The 19,298-nt window shown below is 38.3% G+C and overlaps 1 protein-coding gene across 8 annotated transcripts in view; it reads right to left on the minus strand.

The window, feature by feature from the left end:
* Positions 1 to 19,298, minus strand: part of Dync2h1 (dynein cytoplasmic 2 heavy chain 1) — a 249,757-nt gene that overhangs the window by 169,222 nt on the left and 61,237 nt on the right. For 5 of the 8 annotated variants that reach the window (NM_029851.3, XM_030244008.1, XM_030244009.1 and 2 more), the window contains 9 exons: positions 18,623 to 18,869; positions 17,094 to 17,245; positions 15,315 to 15,459; positions 14,277 to 14,379; positions 13,654 to 13,821; positions 5,884 to 6,014; positions 4,540 to 4,788; positions 3,721 to 3,829; positions 3,303 to 3,416 (listed from right to left, as the gene is read on the minus strand). In NM_029851.3, coding sequence (NP_084127.2) covers positions 3,303 to 3,416; positions 3,721 to 3,829; positions 4,540 to 4,788; positions 5,884 to 6,014; positions 13,654 to 13,821; positions 14,277 to 14,379; positions 15,315 to 15,459; positions 17,094 to 17,245; positions 18,623 to 18,869 — 1,418 coding nt within the window. Of the gene's footprint in view, positions 1 to 3,302; positions 3,417 to 3,533; positions 3,830 to 4,539; positions 4,789 to 5,883; positions 6,015 to 13,653; positions 13,822 to 14,276; positions 14,380 to 15,314; positions 15,460 to 17,093; positions 17,246 to 18,622; positions 18,870 to 19,298 lie in introns of all 8 variants that reach the window. The other 3 variants (XR_003947762.1, XR_001778791.2, XM_006509827.4) reach the window with 3 other exon arrangements.

Here is a 19,298-nt window from a genome sequence, read left to right on the forward strand (position 1 = left end):
AAATATGATCAATAAATTTCTTACAAACCTAATCCAAGAACACATCAAAACAATCATCCATTATGATCAAGTAGGTTTCATTCCAGGGATGCTGGGATGATTTCATATATGGAAATCCATCTACATAATCCAATATATAAACAAACTCAAAGACAAAAACCACATGATCATCTCGTTAGATGCTGAGAAAGCATTTGACAAAATCCAACACCCATTCATGATAAAACTCTTGGAAAGATCAGGAATTCAAGACACATACCTAAACATAATAAAAGCAATATACAGCAAACCAGTAGCCAACATCAAACTAAATGGAGAGTAACTTGAAGCAACCCCACTAAAATCAAGGATGAAACATGGTTGCCCATTTTCTCCCTACCTATTCAATATAGTATTTGAAGTCCTAGTCAGAGCAATTAGACAAAAAAAAAGGAAGTCAAAGGGATACAAATTGGAAAGGAAGAAGTCAAAATATCACTTTTTGCAGATGATATGATAGTATATATAAGTGACCCTAAAAATTCCACCAGAGAACTGCTAAACCTGAAAAACAGCTTCAGTGCTGTAGCTGGATATGAAATTAACTCAAAAAAAAAAAAAAATCAGTGGCCTTTCTCTACACAAAGGATAAACAGGCTGAGAAAGAAATTAGGGAAACAACACCCTTCACAATAATCACAAATAATATTAAAATACCTTGGTGTGACTCTAACTAAGGAAGTGAAAGGTTTGTATGATAAGAACTTCAAGTCTCTGAAGAAACAAATAGAAGAAGATCTCAGGAGATGGAAAGATCTCCCATGCTCATAGATTGAAAGGGTGACTATGGTAAAAATGGCTATATTGCTGAAAGCAATCTACAGATTTATTGCAATCCCCATCAAAATTCCAACTCAATTCTTCACCCATTTACAAAGGGCAATTTGCAAATTCATCTGGAATAACAAAAAACCTAGGATAACAAAAACTATTCTCAACAATAAAAGAACCTCTGGTGGAATCACCATTCCTGGCCTCAAGCTGTACTACAGCTTCTGTAGTACTACTCTGTCGTATTGTGATAAAAACTGCATGGTTCTGGTACAGCAATAGACAGGCAATTCAATGAAATAAAATTGAAGACCCAAAATTAAACCAACACACCTATGGTCACTTGATCTCTGACAAAGGAGCTAAAACCATCGAGTGGAAAAAAGACAGCATTTTCACCAAATTGTTCTGGCTCAACTGGCCGTTATCATATAGAGGAAGGCAAATTGATCCATTTTTATCTCCTTGTACAAAGCTCAAGTCCAAGTGGATCAAGGAGCTCCTCATAAAACCAGAGACACTGAAAATTATAGAGGGGAAAGTTGGGAAAAGCCTCGAAGATATGGGCACAGGGGAAAAATTCCTGAACAGCAATGGCTTGTGCTGTAAGATCGAGAATTGACAAATAGGACCTCATAAAATTGCAAAGCTTCTGTAAGACAAAAGATACTGTCAATAAGACAAAAAGGCTACTAACATATTGGGAAAGGATCTTTACCAATCCTAAATCCAACAGCGGACTAATATCCAATATATACAAAGAACTCAAGAAGGTGGACTCCAGAAATTCAAATTAACCCATTAAAAAATGGAGTGCAGAGCTAAACAAAGAATTCTCAACTAAGGAATAACGAATGGCTGAGAAGCACCTGAAAAAATGGTCAACATCCTTAATCATCAGGGAAATGCAAATCAAAACAACCCTGAGATTCCACCTTACACCAGTCAGAATTCAGGTGACAACAGATGCTGGCAAGGATGTGAAGAAAGAAGAACACTCTTCCATTGCTGGTGCAATTGCAAGCTGGTACAAACACTCTGGAAATTAGTCTGGTGCTTCCTCAGAAAATTGGACATAGCACTACCAGAAGATCCAACAATACCTCTCCTGGGCATATACCCAGAAGATATTCCAAATGGTAATAAGGACACATGCTCCACTATGTTCATAGCAGCCTTATTTATAATAGCCAGAAGCTGGAAAGAACCCAGATGTCCCTCAATAAAGGATACAGAAAATGTGGTACATTTACATAATGGAGTACTACTCAGCTATTAAAAACAATGAATTTATGAAATTCTTAGGCAAATGGATGGATCTGGAGGATATCATCCTGAGTGAGGTAATCCAAACACAAAAGAACTTACTTGATATGGACTCACTGGTAATTGAATATTAGCCCAGAAATCTAGAATACCCAAGATATAATTTGCAAAACACAAGAAAATCAAGAAGAAGAAAGACCAACGCGTGGATACTTCATTCCTCCCCAGAATACAGAATAAAATACCCATGGAAGGAGTTACAAAGACAATGTTTGGAGCTAAGACGAAAGGATGAATTATTCAGAGTCTGCCCCACCTGGGAATCTATCCCATAATGAGCCACCAAACACAGACACTATTGCATATGCCAGCAAGATTTTTCTGAAAGGACCCTGATACAGCTGTCTCTTGTGAGGCTATGTCAGTGCCTGGCAAATACAGAAGTGGATGCTCACAGTCATTTATAGGATGGAACACAGGGCCCCCAATGGAGGATCTAGAGAAATTACCCAAGGAGCTGAAGGGGTCTGCAACCCTATAGGTGGAACAACAATATGGACTAATCAGTATCCCCAGAGCTCGTGTCTCTAGCTGCTTTTGTAGCAGAAGATGTCTTAGTCGGCCATCACTGAGAAGAGAGGCCCCTTGGTCTACCAAACTTTATATGCCCCACTACAGGGAATGCCAGGGCCAAGAAGCAGGAGTGGTTGGGTAGGGGAGCAGGGCGGGGGAGGTTATAGTGGATTTTCAGAGAGGAAACTAGGAAAGGGGATAGCATTTGAAATGTAAATGAAGAAAATGTCTAATAAAAAATTAACTTTTAAAAAACTACAAAATTAAAACAAAAATAAATAGAAGGGACTGATTGTATTCCTGGAAAAAAAAAGAAAGTAAACACTGTAAAAACCCCTATGTATTCAGACTTATTTACAAGAGCCTAGGCTTCTACATAGACCATAACCTCAGAGCTATTTATTTTATAAAATACAATAGACAGGCCAGAGCTTAGCATACTACTGCAAGGGAGAGGGAAAAAGGACAATAGTATTAATAATAATAAAAATTAAATTAAAATTAAAAAGGAAAAGAAAGATTAAAAACAAAGTATATTATTTTCTTCATTTCTCCCCATTCCTAATTAGGTAAAGAGGTCAAGGGGCCAAGCTGTACAGAGCTGTTTTACTCCAATAGAATGTAAATTTAGTAATGAACTTTGTGGCCCTTACTGTATGTGAAGTAATTGAAGACTGGTCCAAAAAATCCATCCTGAGAAGCTTGATCTTTCAGTGGCAATAGCAAAGGCTCTAATTCTTCCAGAGTATACAGTCCAGGAACCTCGCCTGTACAAGAATATTACATTCACCAATTCAAAACAAATTTTACATACAAAATAATCTCCAATTTTTATGTTAAATTCTTCTGTTCAGGCATAACCAGGAATACTAACAATAACTTACACAATTCCTAAATTCTTGGTTTTATAAAGCTTGAGACTTTGATGCTTCAGTCAACCATGTGTCAGACTCAGTAACAACTATGCCCAAGGTTGCCATCAGTAATGCAGGAAACTTCATACAAGGTCATTCTCATTGGGCAATTATCACCTTAGTACTTATATTTGCTTCACAGAAACCATTCACTTGCCTGAAGCCAAAAGGCTATTGATCATCTCCAAGAATGTGGGATGTACAAACTGGTAATCCTCAAGAAGTAAGACTACCTGCTGTGCTTCAATTCCTGCAAGTTGCAGCACCTGCAAAGGCAAGGCAAGGTCAGGCCTGTCAGTGGCTTTTGGAGCAATTAAAGATTACTACTCTTGGCTGGCATAGCAACAGAGCCTAGACCACAGTCTGAAGAGTGAAACAAAGTGTGAGGCTGGCCAGTGGTACATAACAAGTTGTAGAGCAGAAAGGCTCTCTACATAAGGAAGTGACTGTAACATACGCATCTATTTACAGGTCTGCTGGTTTGCTGGTACTGATGGTTTCTGAGACACAGCATCTCGCTATGTGACTTGGGCTAGACTTGAACCTGCCAGCACCCTGCTACTTTCCTCCCATGTGACCACATGCAGCTTACTTAGGGCCTATTTACTGTCTTGTTTAGAACAGAAAGGAAATCATATTTTCCTGTACAATTTGGAAAGTAAAGTCATCAATAACTTGAAAGAAAATTTATTTTAAAAATAAGTCTCTGAAGTGAAAACTAAATTATTTTCCTAAATATATTCTTCCCATACAATTTTGTAGTCCTGTTTATTATCCAACTGGACATCCCATAATCTCAGTTGCCCACAACCTTGATATCCTATCAGGAATCTCCCACATTCAGATAAAAACTTAGTAATTATGGGAAAATAATTAGAACAAAATTAGAAGGAAGACTAGTTACATTTGGGAGACTTAAAAGCTTTAATAACTAGCAAAACTGAACCCAAATAAAAAAGAATCTGTCCAAGCTCACATGCTTGAGATCATTTCTGAACTGCTTCGGCTCGTAGCCCCTGGAGATCTTCGGGGAGAAGAGCACAGCACCATGCATGTGACTGACTAAAGATGTGACAGTCCGCCGCCCCACGCCGCTTCGTCCTGCCAACAGAAGGGAGCCTCCAGGGAAACTCAGCACTCTGTCTATCCTCGACATATATTCCAGGACTTCTTGGAAGAGTAAAATATCTAAATTCTGGTTATCTCGTCCATAATGAATAAGACCCTTTGAAAATAAAAACAAATTTTATACTTAATGTAATTTCTAGATCTATAACAAAAGTGTTATTTCTCTCGGGGTTCCGGAGAGATGGCTGTTTTGCTGGACCTAGGTTCTGTTCCCAGCACCCAATGTCTGTAAGTCCAGCTCTAGAAGATCCCACTCGTTCTCTGGCCTTCACAGCTGCGCATGCGCACTGTGCACATACTCTCATGCAGCACACATACACATGAGTAATCAGTAAATGCAGCTCTTTAAAGGTTCCTGACAGTTTTATATTTTCTGACAGTTTCAAGAAAAGGTTAAGCAACTATATTTTATGTGACACCTAAAATTTTACTATGTAATAACACACACTTGAAGGCATATAAAAAGTGCATGTCAATCAACTTCACAGGTACACAAAATTCAATTGTGCAAGACAGTACTATATCTTAACTGGGGTTTGTTTCCCAGCATGCATATAAAGTAGCTCACAAGTGCCCATAACTCCAGCTTAATGAATTTGACACTTTCTTCTAGCCTCCAAGAATACCCACAGGCATATATTATTCACAATAAAAAAGAATGCATATACCACATCATTTCTTCTTCATCCTTGTAACTACACTAAAAGGAAATGGGATGGGGCAGCAAGGGAGAATAAAGAAAAAAAAAAAAAAAAAGAGAGAGAGAGAGACAGGAAGGAGAAGGAAGGGCAAAAACAAAGACCAAGAAGAAGAAACAGCATAAGAGATGGAGATGGAGATAAGGTCCACACCTTATGGACCTGCCTCTGGCAATACCACCCTGGAGATCGCCTATTTCCTCTTTCACCGGGTGACTCTGACACTGAGGTACAACACTCACCATCCAGGAGTGCTTTCCCATCACTATTCTCATTGCTATACCAATGGCAATACTGTCATTAAACAGGTATCTTAGTAATTTTACATGCATCTGAGCATCCCGTCATGTCTGCAGAATGAACTGAATTCCAAAGAGCAAGAAAAGTTCTGTCTATTGTATGATCTTTCATTCCATGTACTCAAATGTTCCTAACAAATAACTTAAGTTCCTGTTATAGTCACACCTTATTCCCAGTCATAATTCCCATAATACCTTCTTAATGACATCCTTCAGGTCTGCAGAGGTCAGTTTGCCAAGTGGTTTCCCGTGTGGAGGTAAAGGCTGTCCTGGAGCTGTCTTTCCTCCTGAGACATGGTGGGCTCCCCATGTAACATAGAAACTATCTGCAGTAAACATATTGATACATAACACTGGTGATAGACAATCAGTCACCACATTTCTTACTAAATTATTTTTACCCAGTCCAAATAAAATTGTCTCCAGAAGCAAAATGGTGGCTTATACTAGTTAAATTATATTAATATACTAATATAGAGATACAAATATAAAATTATATAAATATACTAATAACATTATACTAAGTAAATTATACTAATGTACTAATATATACCTATAAATATAACATTATACTAATTAAATTAATAATTACTTAGAAGACCAATCAGTAAAGATAAAAAAATCACAAGTTATAATACCAAAATCAGCCTGAGAACTACCTGAGCTAAATACTTTCATTATATTCAATGCTGACTTTTAAAACTTTTTAAATATATTTATGATTTGAAAATTTCATCCATTTATTATATGTTTTGTTCATATTGTTCCTCCACTACCTTCTTCCAACTTCCCTAATCCATTTTCTTCTAACAGCACATTCTCTTTTGTTGTTTTTGTTACCAATGACTCAAAGACCAATTGTGCTGCCCAATGAGCATGGATATGGAGTTATGCACTAGAGCATGGGTAACCCATCAGCTGGCACCATCAACGCCATCCAGGGTGGGACCACAGGATTACCTCCCAACTCATGCTGGAATTGTCAGACCCACCCACCACTTTCCCCTCTTCATGTGAAGGGCTTCCTTCTAACTCCCCGTTATGACCTAGTCTTCTAATTATTAATTAATTTATCTCACTTGCTTCCCCATAAGCATGAGAATTAATACTGTCAACATGAAACTCTAGAATCACCGAGGACACAGCATTGGAAAGTGTTATGAGGGATCTGTTGGATTAAATGAATGGAGGTGGGAAGACACACTCTTAACTATGGGCATCACCATTCCTTTACCTAAGATCTTGGATAACATTAAAGAAGACCCAGCTACACCACTCTTGGAAATATACCCAAAAGATGTGCCATCATGCCACAGAGGCATGTGTTCTATGTTCATAGTGGCCTTATTTGTGATAGCCAGAAGCTGGAAACAACCCAGATGTCCCACCACAGAAGAATGGATACAGAAAATGTGGTTCATTTACACAATGGAGTACTCCACTATTAAGAACGAGGACATCCTGAGTTTTGCAGGAAAATGGATGGAACTAGAAAATATCATCCTGAGTGAGGTAACTCAGACATAAAAGGACATGCATGGTATGTACTCACTAATAAGTGGATATTAGCAAAAACAAACAAACAAACAAAAAAATACAGAATACCCAAGATACAATCCACAGAAATCAAAAAGCTCAGCAAGCTGAAATGCCCAGGTGAGGACCACTCAGTCCCACTTGGGAGAGAGAAGAAAGCAATCACAAGTGGGGATGGAGGGAGGAACCTAGGAGTGAAACTGGATGTGGTGGGGGAGGAGGGAAGCGGGGGTGGGGAGAGGGAAACCTTATTTGGTATTGGGTGAGGAAAAAAGGACTGAAGCCCTGAGGGCCAGCAGAAAGAATGTAAACAGGTAACCTCAGAAAATAGGAGGTTGGGGGAAACCCCCCCAAATGCACCAGAGACCCAGGAGGTGAGAGACTCCAAGGACTCAAAGGGAGGGACCTTAGATCAAACACCCAACAGTAGGGAGAGGGAACTTATAGAGCCCACGTCCAACAGGAGGACAGGACATCAAGTGAGGTATGGGGTTGCCATCCTACAGTCACACCTCTGACTCATAATTGTTCTTGTCTAAAAGAATTACAGGAATAGAAATGGAGATGAGCCTGAGGAAAAGAAGGTCCAGCAACAAGCCCAAAGTGGGATCCAGCTCAAGGGGAGGTCCCAAGGCTGGACACTATCACTGAGGCTATTGAGCGCTCCCAAAACGGGACCTAGCATGACTGTACTCCGAAAGAGTTAGATGCAGATATTTGCACCCAACCAATGGATAGAAGCAGCTAACCCCTGTTGTTGAATTAGGAGAGGCTGAAAGAAGCTGAGGAGAGGGCAATCCTGTAGGAGGACCAGCAGTCTCCATTAATCTGGACCCCCAAGATCTCTCAAACAACTGGACCACCAAACAGACAGGATGCACCAGCTGATATGAGGCCCCCAGCACATATACAGTAGAGGACTTCTGGGTCTGCGATCATTTTGAGATGATTCACCTCTAGAGACTGGGGATCCCAGGGAGTTTAGAGGTCAGGTTGCGGGGGGGGGGGGGCGGTGGCGTCCACATGGAGACGGGGTGGGGTAGGGAGGAAGTGTGGGATGAGGCAGAGATGGAGGGTGGATGGAGGGGGGGCTGGGGAATGGAATATGGAGCGTAAAAAAATAAAATAAAATAAAAATTTAAAAAATAGTGACACACACACACACACACACAAAAGGAGTGAGCAAGCAGGACACAGGAGCCACAGTTCTCAGCATCCTGAGTATGGCTGCAATGTGACCAGCTGCCACTGAAACTCATCTCACTGCCATGTTGGTCTGTATCCTGAGATGATGAGCCAGAATAAACTCTTGCACACATTGCTACTCGTAGGTATTTTGCCACATTGTCTTAAAAAGAAACTGGACACAGCCACTAAATGAACTTGTCCCTTTCTTCCTCTTCACCACCTTAGTTCTCCCAATGTCCTAACATCACAGTTACTTGCCCTGCTGGGGCCTAAGCCGCCAGGTTTCTCTTGCCTTCAGCCACCTCCTTTCTTTCTTTTCAGTGTGTGAAGTCCACGACAGACAATGTTGCTTTATGTGCAAAGCCACATCTGTATAAAGGTCATCCAACATGGCTTCCTGCATCTCTCAGGAGGGTTTGCCTATATCCACAAGCTCCTCCTCATGAAGCCACAAACCACAACTATCGTTATTTCTAAAGAGTCCCACCTATAATTACCTTTTTGTGGATTAAATTCTTTACTATTTATATACACCCAAAGTATCTCACTAACTTATATCTAAGGCAAATTTCCCAAGCTTGAAGTTAGTCCTATACTGACAACTCTTTAACAGACATGCAGTTCATTTATTGGATGTCTTACTCACTGTTCTACTGTTGTGAAGAAACACTATAACCAACTATTTTATATATGTGTAACATATACATTAATATGTATTAGTATATATAATAAATAATCTTTCCTTGGCAATTATGTGTTCAAGTTATTTTTTGTAGTTATTTTATGAGACAGGGTCACATTCAGTTGCCTATGTTGGCCTTGAATTTGCTATGTAGCTCAGACTATCCTTGAATTTGAAATTTTCCTGCTTCTGTCTCTGAAGTATCAGGGACTACAGGCCTGTACTGCCAGTTTCCACTTGCTAAAGCAGGTTCTAAAGGATGAATACATTGAGTGTGGAAGATATTCCAGATAAAAGCAATGAATATGTAAAAAGTATGTAATATGGGTGATACATATACATGTCTATAATACACATACATCTACACACACGCACACACACATGAACTGGAGGCTTGCTTGCAGTTCAAGAGGATTGATCCATTATCATCACAGCTGAATGCATGGCAGCACGCAAGGAGGCACTGGAGCAGAAGCTGAGAGCTGCATCCTCATCCATAGGCAGAGAAATGCTGGGGAATAAGCACTCAAGTGTATACGTCAATGGGGGCCACTCTTTCAAGCCAGCAAGCTGGATATGCGTCTACAGGGCATCTGTGTTTAAACATTCTACTTTTCTCTTTAAACCTGGTGATGGTGTAAGCCAAAATGATTCCCACAACTAAAGCTGGCAAGTGCTATGCAGCTTTCAGAAGGTACCCAAAAACCTCAAATATTCAAACAACATTATAAGCAACATTTTAAAATAATTAAAATTATTAAAACACTGTGCTATAGTGATTATTACAATGACTAGCTATCACTGAAGTAATACATACAAAACTAAAATCTGATTCCCTAACATAAAGTGCAAAAGTCCTACTAAGCACTCTCTTTAACCTAGCTCCACTCAGGCCTAAAACACTCATCACGCCATTATACACTACATTTCTCAGTTTTTGACTTTTTACATATTCAATGCTCTTATCTAGAATATCCTTCCACATGTCTTCACTCAATATATTCATCTTTTAAAGCCTACTTTAAAGTGGAGCATGGAAGTTTAAGTCTATAGTACCAGGCACTTGGGAGGCAGAAGCAGGAGAATTTCAAACTCAAGGACAGCCTAAGCTACATAGCAAACTCAGGACCAACCTGGACAACTAAATTTTATCCTATCTCATAAAACAAACAAAAATAACTTGAACATATATTTGCCAATGAAAAGTTTAACTTAGATATAAATCTAAAATCATATACCACACTTCTATGTTTGGCACTTATGAAAAATATCAAAGGCTGAAATGCTCTCATGACATACTGTGTTTGAACCAGAAGATTATAGAGTAACGACAACAACTCACTTTAAATCAATACACAAACTCAGTGTAAGGCCCACCACAATCTTATACCACTGTACAGAGAGATGATTATTCCATGAGAAATAAGGCTGCCCACTTTCAAGACTTAATATGCACTGACTACATAAATCCAGACAGTGTGGTTCAAGGAAAGATGGGTCATATACATATCTTTGAAACAGATAAGATACCAAAAGTAGACAAATGATAATATTAGTTTTTGTTTTCTGGGGCTTTGTTTGTTGTTTTCATCCTTTGACAAATGTGCGAAAGCTACATATGGAAGAAAAAAATCATCTTTTCAACAAGTGATAAGAAAGCTCACTATCCATATATATGCAAATTAAAATATATATCCAAATATAAACAAATTAAATTAGATCCATTTTTCGGACCTGGAGGGCATCATCCTGAGTGAGGTAACACATTCACAAAGGAACTCACACAATATGTACTCACTGATAAGTGGATATTAGCCCAAAACCTAGGATACCCAAGATATAAGATACAATTTCCTAAACACATGAAACTCAAGAAAAATGAAGACTGAAGTGTGGACACTATGCCCCTCCTTAGAAGTGGGAACAAAACACCCTTGGAAGGAGTTACAGAGACAAAGTTTGGAGCTGAGATGAAAGGATGGTCCATGTAGAGACTTCCATATCCAGGGATCCACCCCATAATCAGCATCCAAACGCTGACACCATTGCATACACTAGCAAGATTTTATCGAAAGGACCCAGATGTAGCTGTCTCTTGTGAGACTATGCCGGGGCCTAGCAAACACAGAAGTGGATGCTCACAGTCAGCTAATGGATGGATCACAGGGCTCCCAATGGAGGAGCTAGAAAAGTAGCCAAGGAGCTAAAGGGATCTGCAACCCTATAGGCGGAACAACATTATGAACTAACCAGTACCCGGGAGCTCTTGACTCTAGCTACATATGTATCAAAAGATGGCCTAGTCGGCCATCACTGGAAAGAGAGGCCCATTGGACACGCAAACTTTATATGCCCCAGTACAGGGGAACGCCAGGGCCAAAAAGGGGGAGTGGGTGGGTAGGGGAGTGGGGGTGGGTGGGTATGGGGGACTTTTGGTATAGCATTGGAAATGTAAATGAGCTAAATACCTAATAAAAAATGGAAAAAAATAAAAAAATAATAAATAAAATAAAAAATAAAAAAAATTAGATCCATTTTTCACAAAGGTGAATTCAAAATGGATTATTAGATACCTTAAGTCCTATAACTATGAAAATACTAGAGCAAACCCAAGACAAACTCTTAGAGATCTTCCTGAACAGTTCTCCACAAACCCAGCAAGCAACACAAGAATAAACCAAGAGCACTGTTGGAAGCATAAAAGCATCTACACAGCAAAGGGCACAGTGGAAAGAAGAGACACCCTACAGGCTGGATAAAACATCTGCCAGCTATATATCTGACAAAAGATTACTATATAAAGCAACATATAGCCTAAGTGACCATCAAAAGGAGAATACACACACACACACACACACACTTACATACATACATGCATACATACATCATACATACAGAGACAGGCAGACAGACTGACAGATGAAGACAGAAAGTAGACTATGTGGGGAGAAGCTGACTAAAACATGAGAAAGAGGAACAAGTGGGGAAGACAGGATAGACATGAGCAAAATATATGACCTAAATGGGTGCAGATGTCAATAATAAAACCTATTACCTCATTTTGTATACTAGCTTTCCAAACACTACAGTTACTAAAGTTATAAAAAAAATTTTAATATATATATATATTTTTTTCATGTAACTTTCTTAAATACCAATTATTCTCTACCTCTTCTACCAAAAGGACTAGTATTTATCAAACACATCTGTAGAAGTTACATTAAAACACTCTATGCTTATTCTAACTACTAATTTAATCACAAACATCCACAAGTTTTCATGGCATCTAAGCATGTTACCAACTGTTACACTGAAAGCAATGACTGTCAAACTTCTGGCACACAACTGTAAGCCTCTTCAGAGTAAAAGAATTTTTAGACTCCAAAACCCCTGAACTCTAGATTTGTACAGCAAAGAAAGTATTGATACCAACCAAAGCACAAAGGGCCTTTACAGGAAAAGACACTGCAGACTGAAGTTTCCAGACAGTTGGCCCAACTTCAAGAACAAAGCCTTGCCACAGAAACTGGACCAACAGCTTCAGGCCAGACCCATGCAGACTTGAGTTAAAATCGAGCTGAACTGCCAATAGCCTTCTCTCAGCACTCCACCTTGCCTGGTGTCTGTACAACATTCTTCCTACTTCCAAACCTCTGGAAATATCTACAAAACTTTCATTCAATCCCAAAAGCCTTCTCACTTTCATATTTCCTTAGACTTGTATAATTATGACCCTGAGACCAACATCACATCTCGAAACGTAAATTACGAAAGAGTATGGCATGGATATTTGTTAACACAGTATCCAGCTAGGATAATTGTTGTATTAGGAAACATTGCTGTGTCTTTATCACAGGCCCTCACTGGCCTGCTCCCATGGCAGTTTCCAATATGGTTATGAAGTAGACACAGCTTTAAATGCAACACTGGTGAAACTGAGGAAGCTGAGGAAGCTTGGAGTCAGCAAAAACAATGTCCTGTTCAGATGACATCATCATTAGCTACAGGGAAAAAAGCAATGCTTCTCTCAAGCACAAGGCCATGATAATCAAGTGAAGAATTTCAAAGACCTTTATGTTTCATATTTAATCAGATACTTTTCCATTTTAGTTTTTTTTTTTAAAGATTCCAAATATTTTATAGCAGAGTCTTCCTACAAAGCCTTAACCATACTAGACCCATTTTTTGGATAGGGCTGACCTCAAACTTGCCACACTCCTGCTTCTGCATTTGAAGTGCAGGGGATACTTGTGTGCCACCACAGCTAGCTACATTATTAGTGAGAATTCTATAGGAGAAACAACACTGTATTATAATGTGCAACTTCACCACAACAAGTTTGAATACTTTTAAGAAGAAAGTAACTACTTATTAAATTTTGTTTGAATTATAATTGTAGAATTCTGGCAAAAATGACTGGGCATCTTCCCTTTGGGGAAAATTGAAGTTGAAATCACCCAAAGTTCTATTTGTTCATACATGAAATCATGCATCTGGTCAGAAACAAAATTTCAAAGCACCATAACAAGTGTACATTGACATGAGCTCTCTTCTGTTACCTGCCATATTGTCCAGGATGTCTGAGCCCCAGTCTCCTTGGAGGACTGAAGTTAAAATGTTATCAAACAAATGCAGCTCCTTCACACCAACAATTTTGTCCCGAAACAAGCGCCGTGCTTCATAGGCTACAATTTCCAGCACGTAATCTAATGGATGGTTAGAGGATCCTAAGGAAGGCAAAATTTTCTTTAATTGTAGTGAGACTTAAATTATTTTCAAGTGGTCTGTTTAACATAATGTTATGAAATAAATATATGGTGAGAATCTACATACCATAATTTTGGCAGCAGGTAAATAGAAAATATGAAAAAAAAAGTTAAAATTCATTTCTTTAATAAGCTGGTATGTTTAAAACAATATTTATAGTTGCCCAGTAAAACTATCATTTCCAAATTGCTTAATAAAAATGGTTTAGCTATTAAAAGAAATTATTTTACCTTTTCTAAGATCAAATTTGTAGTGATAAACAGGTTGCAAAAAAAATATAGTAAATTTCTATCCTTTTAATAGTAATAAACATAATGAATCTATTTAATTTAATGTTATTATAATTACTACCAATATACTTATGTTCTTATTATAAGTTGTAGCATAATTACACACACACAGATCTGAAACTCACCTCCTTCTAAATCATATCTGAACAAGCCAAGCACCCACTGAGTAAGAATGCAGGGAGTGAAGAAGTAGTGGCTGTATTCATCCACTGTGAATTTGGCCCGCACCTGAAAGAGAACACAGTGCAGGAGTGCAGGCGGCCCACCCTCAGCACTCCCATCCTTCTCTAAATTTCCTGTCAACTTAGACTCACAGGAAGGCCGATTTCTGGCTTACTTCAATAGAACTGTTCTCTTGATTTGTTTTTCGTTTTTTTATTATCCTATATAATTCATCCTATACATTTGACTCATGTGTTTGTTTTGGTGGCAGAGTCTCACACTATGGCCCAGGCTGGCCTAGAGCTCACAATGTGATGCATGGCAATCTTCTTGCCTCAGTCATCCAAGGACTGGTCCACAGTTTGCCCAGCACTTCAAATTACCAAGATCAGCTCATAGGTTTTAATAGACAGTCGAAGGCTGGGGTGGCATAGGGGTACAACTGCAAAAAGTTTAAATAAACTGATGAATTTTATAAAGTAACAGCTGAAATTCTAAAGAACCCATAAAAATCAATGAAACCACTCCAAAATCCAAAAGTGTTCTAGTAGTGAGAAACAGAACAGCACTGAGCTTAAAGGCCAGCCCCACCCCACAGCCACAGCCATCTTGACTGTTAACAAGTGTGTGCATTTTTAAAGTGATCTTGTCCTTTCTAACTTATCCTTCCAATCCTAGCCAGCCTTGTAAAAGCATCTTTCACAAACACTACACACACTATTCCTTTTATTCCTTTTATCTAACAAAATTTCATCATCAAATACTTTGTGATTTTTCTCTTGTTTTTTTTCCTAATTCAGATTAAATTTTACTTTACTTCCTCATTAACTACCACACACACTAAGTTATTCAATCTGTCTAGCAGCATGTAACCTGAATATGTTGTTACTATGTCGCCTATCATACTATACTATCTGCGACAAGAAGGAAAAGCCAGGACATCAGCAAAAAGACAGGATGAAGCCAACAGACCTGGAAACTACAAATAAACTTAGACTTACCTGTTCATACACCTGCACCATAGAGCCTGCTAAGAGATAAATTTTCGACGAAGAACCCCAAATAGAATGATTCTTCAGATTTTTGTGCAGAACTGCTTCCAAATATGCTCCATAGATTGTCTGTAACTGTTCTCTTTCTGGGTAACTAAAAAGGGAAGACAAGAACCAAGAAAGCTGAAATAAATCAATAGCCTAGATTACTATTTTTACATTAAGATATATATCTGACTAAGCTTTCAAACTACACTTCTCTAAGACCCAGATCTCTAAGGCTACCCAGGGATTTGAACAGGATCAGTCCCTACTTTCTCCGAAAATGTCAATTAGATCCCTCAGTGTCTATTCTCCAACAGTAGAAGCTTTATAGAAGACTCTAATCAAACTATTTAAGAACAAAACTTGAAAAGCCATTCGTCTTCAGAATAAACAGGATATTTTACTTAAGAAAAAACATTTTAAGTAAAGCCTATATAAAGGGCAGCAATTAGGCCAGAAGTCTAAGAAAATTAGTAACACGATAAACATTAGCCTGTTTCTCTCAAGCCAACTTTACTTCCATGTAAATTAACTGACACCAATAACATCTCAATAAAAGCAATGGCCATAGATACATGTAGTTAGCAGGAACCTGTAACCCACAAAGGTAAGGAAGTAAGGTGAAAGGTCACAAAGGGACAGTGCTATGAACACAGCACTCAGAAGTTCCAGTCACATCCATGATCACAAGGATGGACAAATGGATGCCATTCCAAGTCATGAGCTCTAACTCACCTTTCATTAGATTCAACTCCTGTCAGTTATCTCTATACATTTTAATAATATTAGTTTTGTGAGATACATAAAACATTTATGTCTAACATGTAACACTTTTACACATTTAAAGGAAACAAAAGCCATCTCCACTCCCATGGTCATGGTACTATTATTCATGACAACACATCCATCAAATGAGGGGTAAAGGGAAAACATAGAGAAATAAGGAAATAAGGGTTAGCCCCATATAAATAAGGAAACCCAGGCATTTCAAACAATTATGGACAGGACTGGTGATCATCATGTTAGGTAAAATAAGCCAAGCACAGAAATGCAGACAAGACAGCACATAGTCTCTGTCACATAGCCTAAAACCACTGTGTTCATACAAGTGGAGAGTAGAATGGTTGTTATGAGGAACTGGGCTCAATAAAGAGGGAAGAAGGTCAGGAAAAGGCTGGTAATGACAAAGCTGCATCTGGACAGGAGCAAGCAAGAAGGCCTGGTGAGAAGTCGGAGGCAGCAACTGTATACTATTCACTTCACAAAGTTAAAGGAGGAGATTTTGTAGGGTTGTAGACATAGCTCTGAAATAAAATGCTTAACTAATATGAGGGCACCCCAGAATTAATTTCCAATACTATAAAAAGAAAGAACTTTAAGTGTTTTCATCACAATGATAAATATGTATGTTTAAATTGACTTAAATGTTATGCATTAGGTAATATGTCAGAGCATTACATAACATCGTATCAACAGGTAAAATATATTTATGCTATGTATTAATTAAAAAGTAAATACAGACTTAAAGCTCTCAGTTGGTTCCTGCTCCTGATGTTTATGAGTACAGACATACAGAGATTTATTTCCTTGTATAAAAGGCCTAACATACTCTAAGCCAGGGTCAAAAGTTTGGGAAAAAACATATCGGCTTAACCATTTTACTTTCTACACTTTGAAATATTCTTGGTGGGTATCCTGAATAAAATATAAACAAACAGAAAACTGTGTTACTAAGATACATACTCTATGGCACAAAGACGGACAATAGACGTAAACCTGGTGGTCAGCTTGTGTCTCCCCAGTCTTCCTCCAGCTGACATGGAAGCTACAATCTGAATATTCTCCAGACCAACCCATTCCAAATTTTCATCATAAAATCCTTGATATGTTAACACCTATATGAAAACAAATATTTATAAATTGCTTTTACTTTAGATCGCTCTAATCATATTAAAATCGTGCACCGGTTGCTTGACTCCTTGGTATGACAAAGCAACTGACAAACCCACCCCAGGTTAAGGTCTGTCTTACAGTTCACAGGCACAATCTACCCAGCATACCCACGGGGCAGCAGGGTGAGGAAACTGCTGGTGCCACTGTCCCCAAAGTCAGGAGAGGGTGGCAAACTCTCAGACCAGGTTTCTGTTCCATTTAACTGAGGGCTCCAGCAAGATGAAGAGTGCTTCGCAGATTTAGGGTGGGTCTTCCTACTTTAATTAGCTGAGACTAGAAAATCTTTGAACACACACACCAAGAGATATCTTTGTATGGTGATGACAAATCTTGTCAATTTGACCTTCAAGATCAATCATAACATGCAGTATTATCCAAATTTTAATTATTTCTATGTGAAACCACCACCTTTTACCTAAATCAGCAATTTATACGTTTTAAATCTTTATGTCCTGAAAAATCATATTGTTCTCCCCAACATCCAGTTAATATTATCTGATTCCTCCTCTTTCAAATGTGTCCACTCCATTAAATAGTGAAATTCAAGCAGTATTATAAATCTATTAGCAATTTAAAAAAACAGGAGTCAGGACATAATAAGAAAAACATTTCAGGATTTTCTATAACTATATTATCATATTCTGCAGTTCCATAGACCAAATACACATAGTGAACTCAAAACGTTTGGTACCTTTACTATGATATAATACATAGAGGAATAAATCTTTTATACTGAGTAAGAACATGTGATACACAGCCAAAGGGGAAAGGGGACTGAGCCCCAGGCTTTCAGAGAAAGAGTATATACAGTCAGGAGCAAGCACAGACAAACATGAAACCCTCCATCCCTTACACCGGCTGCTGATTCCCACACAGTCCCAACTAGTAAGGAAGCTAAGTAACAGAATTCCAACTGGGGAGTGAATGACCTAGAACAAGACCTAGCTGTTTCAAGAATTTAAATTCTGATGATATGTGCTAGATACAACTGGTCCAACGGAAGGAACCCAGATTTTTTTTTTTTGGTTTTTTTTTTTTCACTGTAGAGTTCTTTTTTATTGATTCTTCAAACTATTATGATTTCAACAAATCTTTACTGTGTTTTAATTTTTTATTTTCCTGTGTTTTTGGTTTTTTTTTTTTGTTTTTTTTTTTGTTTTGTTTTGTTTTTTTTTCCATTTTTTATTAGGTATTTAGCTCATTTACATTTCCAATGCTATACCAAAAGTCCCCCATACCCACCCACCCCCAGATTTTGTATCTGTAAGAAATGATACTTGGAACAATTATAGGTAAAGGTGTCAGCCGCTAAAACTTACCTGCTGGAGGAAAGCCACCAAAGTGCTGGTCCCCCACTTATCAAGCTTGGGCAGGTTGATATCTTTTAGATACAAAACGAGTCTTTCACAATCTTTTGGTCTGTATACTCGACCAGTATTTGTACTGATTACCATGCAAGTCTGGCTCAGTTTTTGCAGAAGATGCCGAGAAGTAGTCTGAGCACTGCAGTGGATTGTGGCAATCTCTGTGGAGCGGAGCTGAGAGAAGGCATACCTGAGCAGCATCCTGCAAAGGACGATAGGTGACACTGGGTGACATCTCACAGGGGACAGGTGACACTAGGTGAAGTCTCACGGGGAAAATGTGTCCAACAAAACACTCCTTACACTCTATATGGAACTAATTTTTTTTTTCTAATTTACTTCAGATTATGTTGAGAAGGAAAATAATGAATACAGATATAGCTTCCATAGTCACCAAAGTAACTTCCTAGCATTTAAACTGTGGAAAAAGTATTCCTGGAATTCTTGCATATCTCATAAGTTCAGTTTTACAAGGTATATAGAATGTTACTTTTGTTCCCCCATAGTTTATGAAAAGATTTTAAATTCTCCAAGAGTTTTGTTTGCTTAACTAGAGTGATTGTATAGAATTTTTTCAAATTACTACTCTGCCAACATACATGTAAAACTAATAATTCAGGTTTACTCCTAA

This window comes from Mus musculus, chromosome 9 (assembly GCF_000001635.26).
Source record: "Mus musculus strain C57BL/6J chromosome 9, GRCm38.p6 C57BL/6J".
NCBI classification, from domain to species: domain Eukaryota; kingdom Metazoa; phylum Chordata; class Mammalia; order Rodentia; family Muridae; genus Mus; species Mus musculus.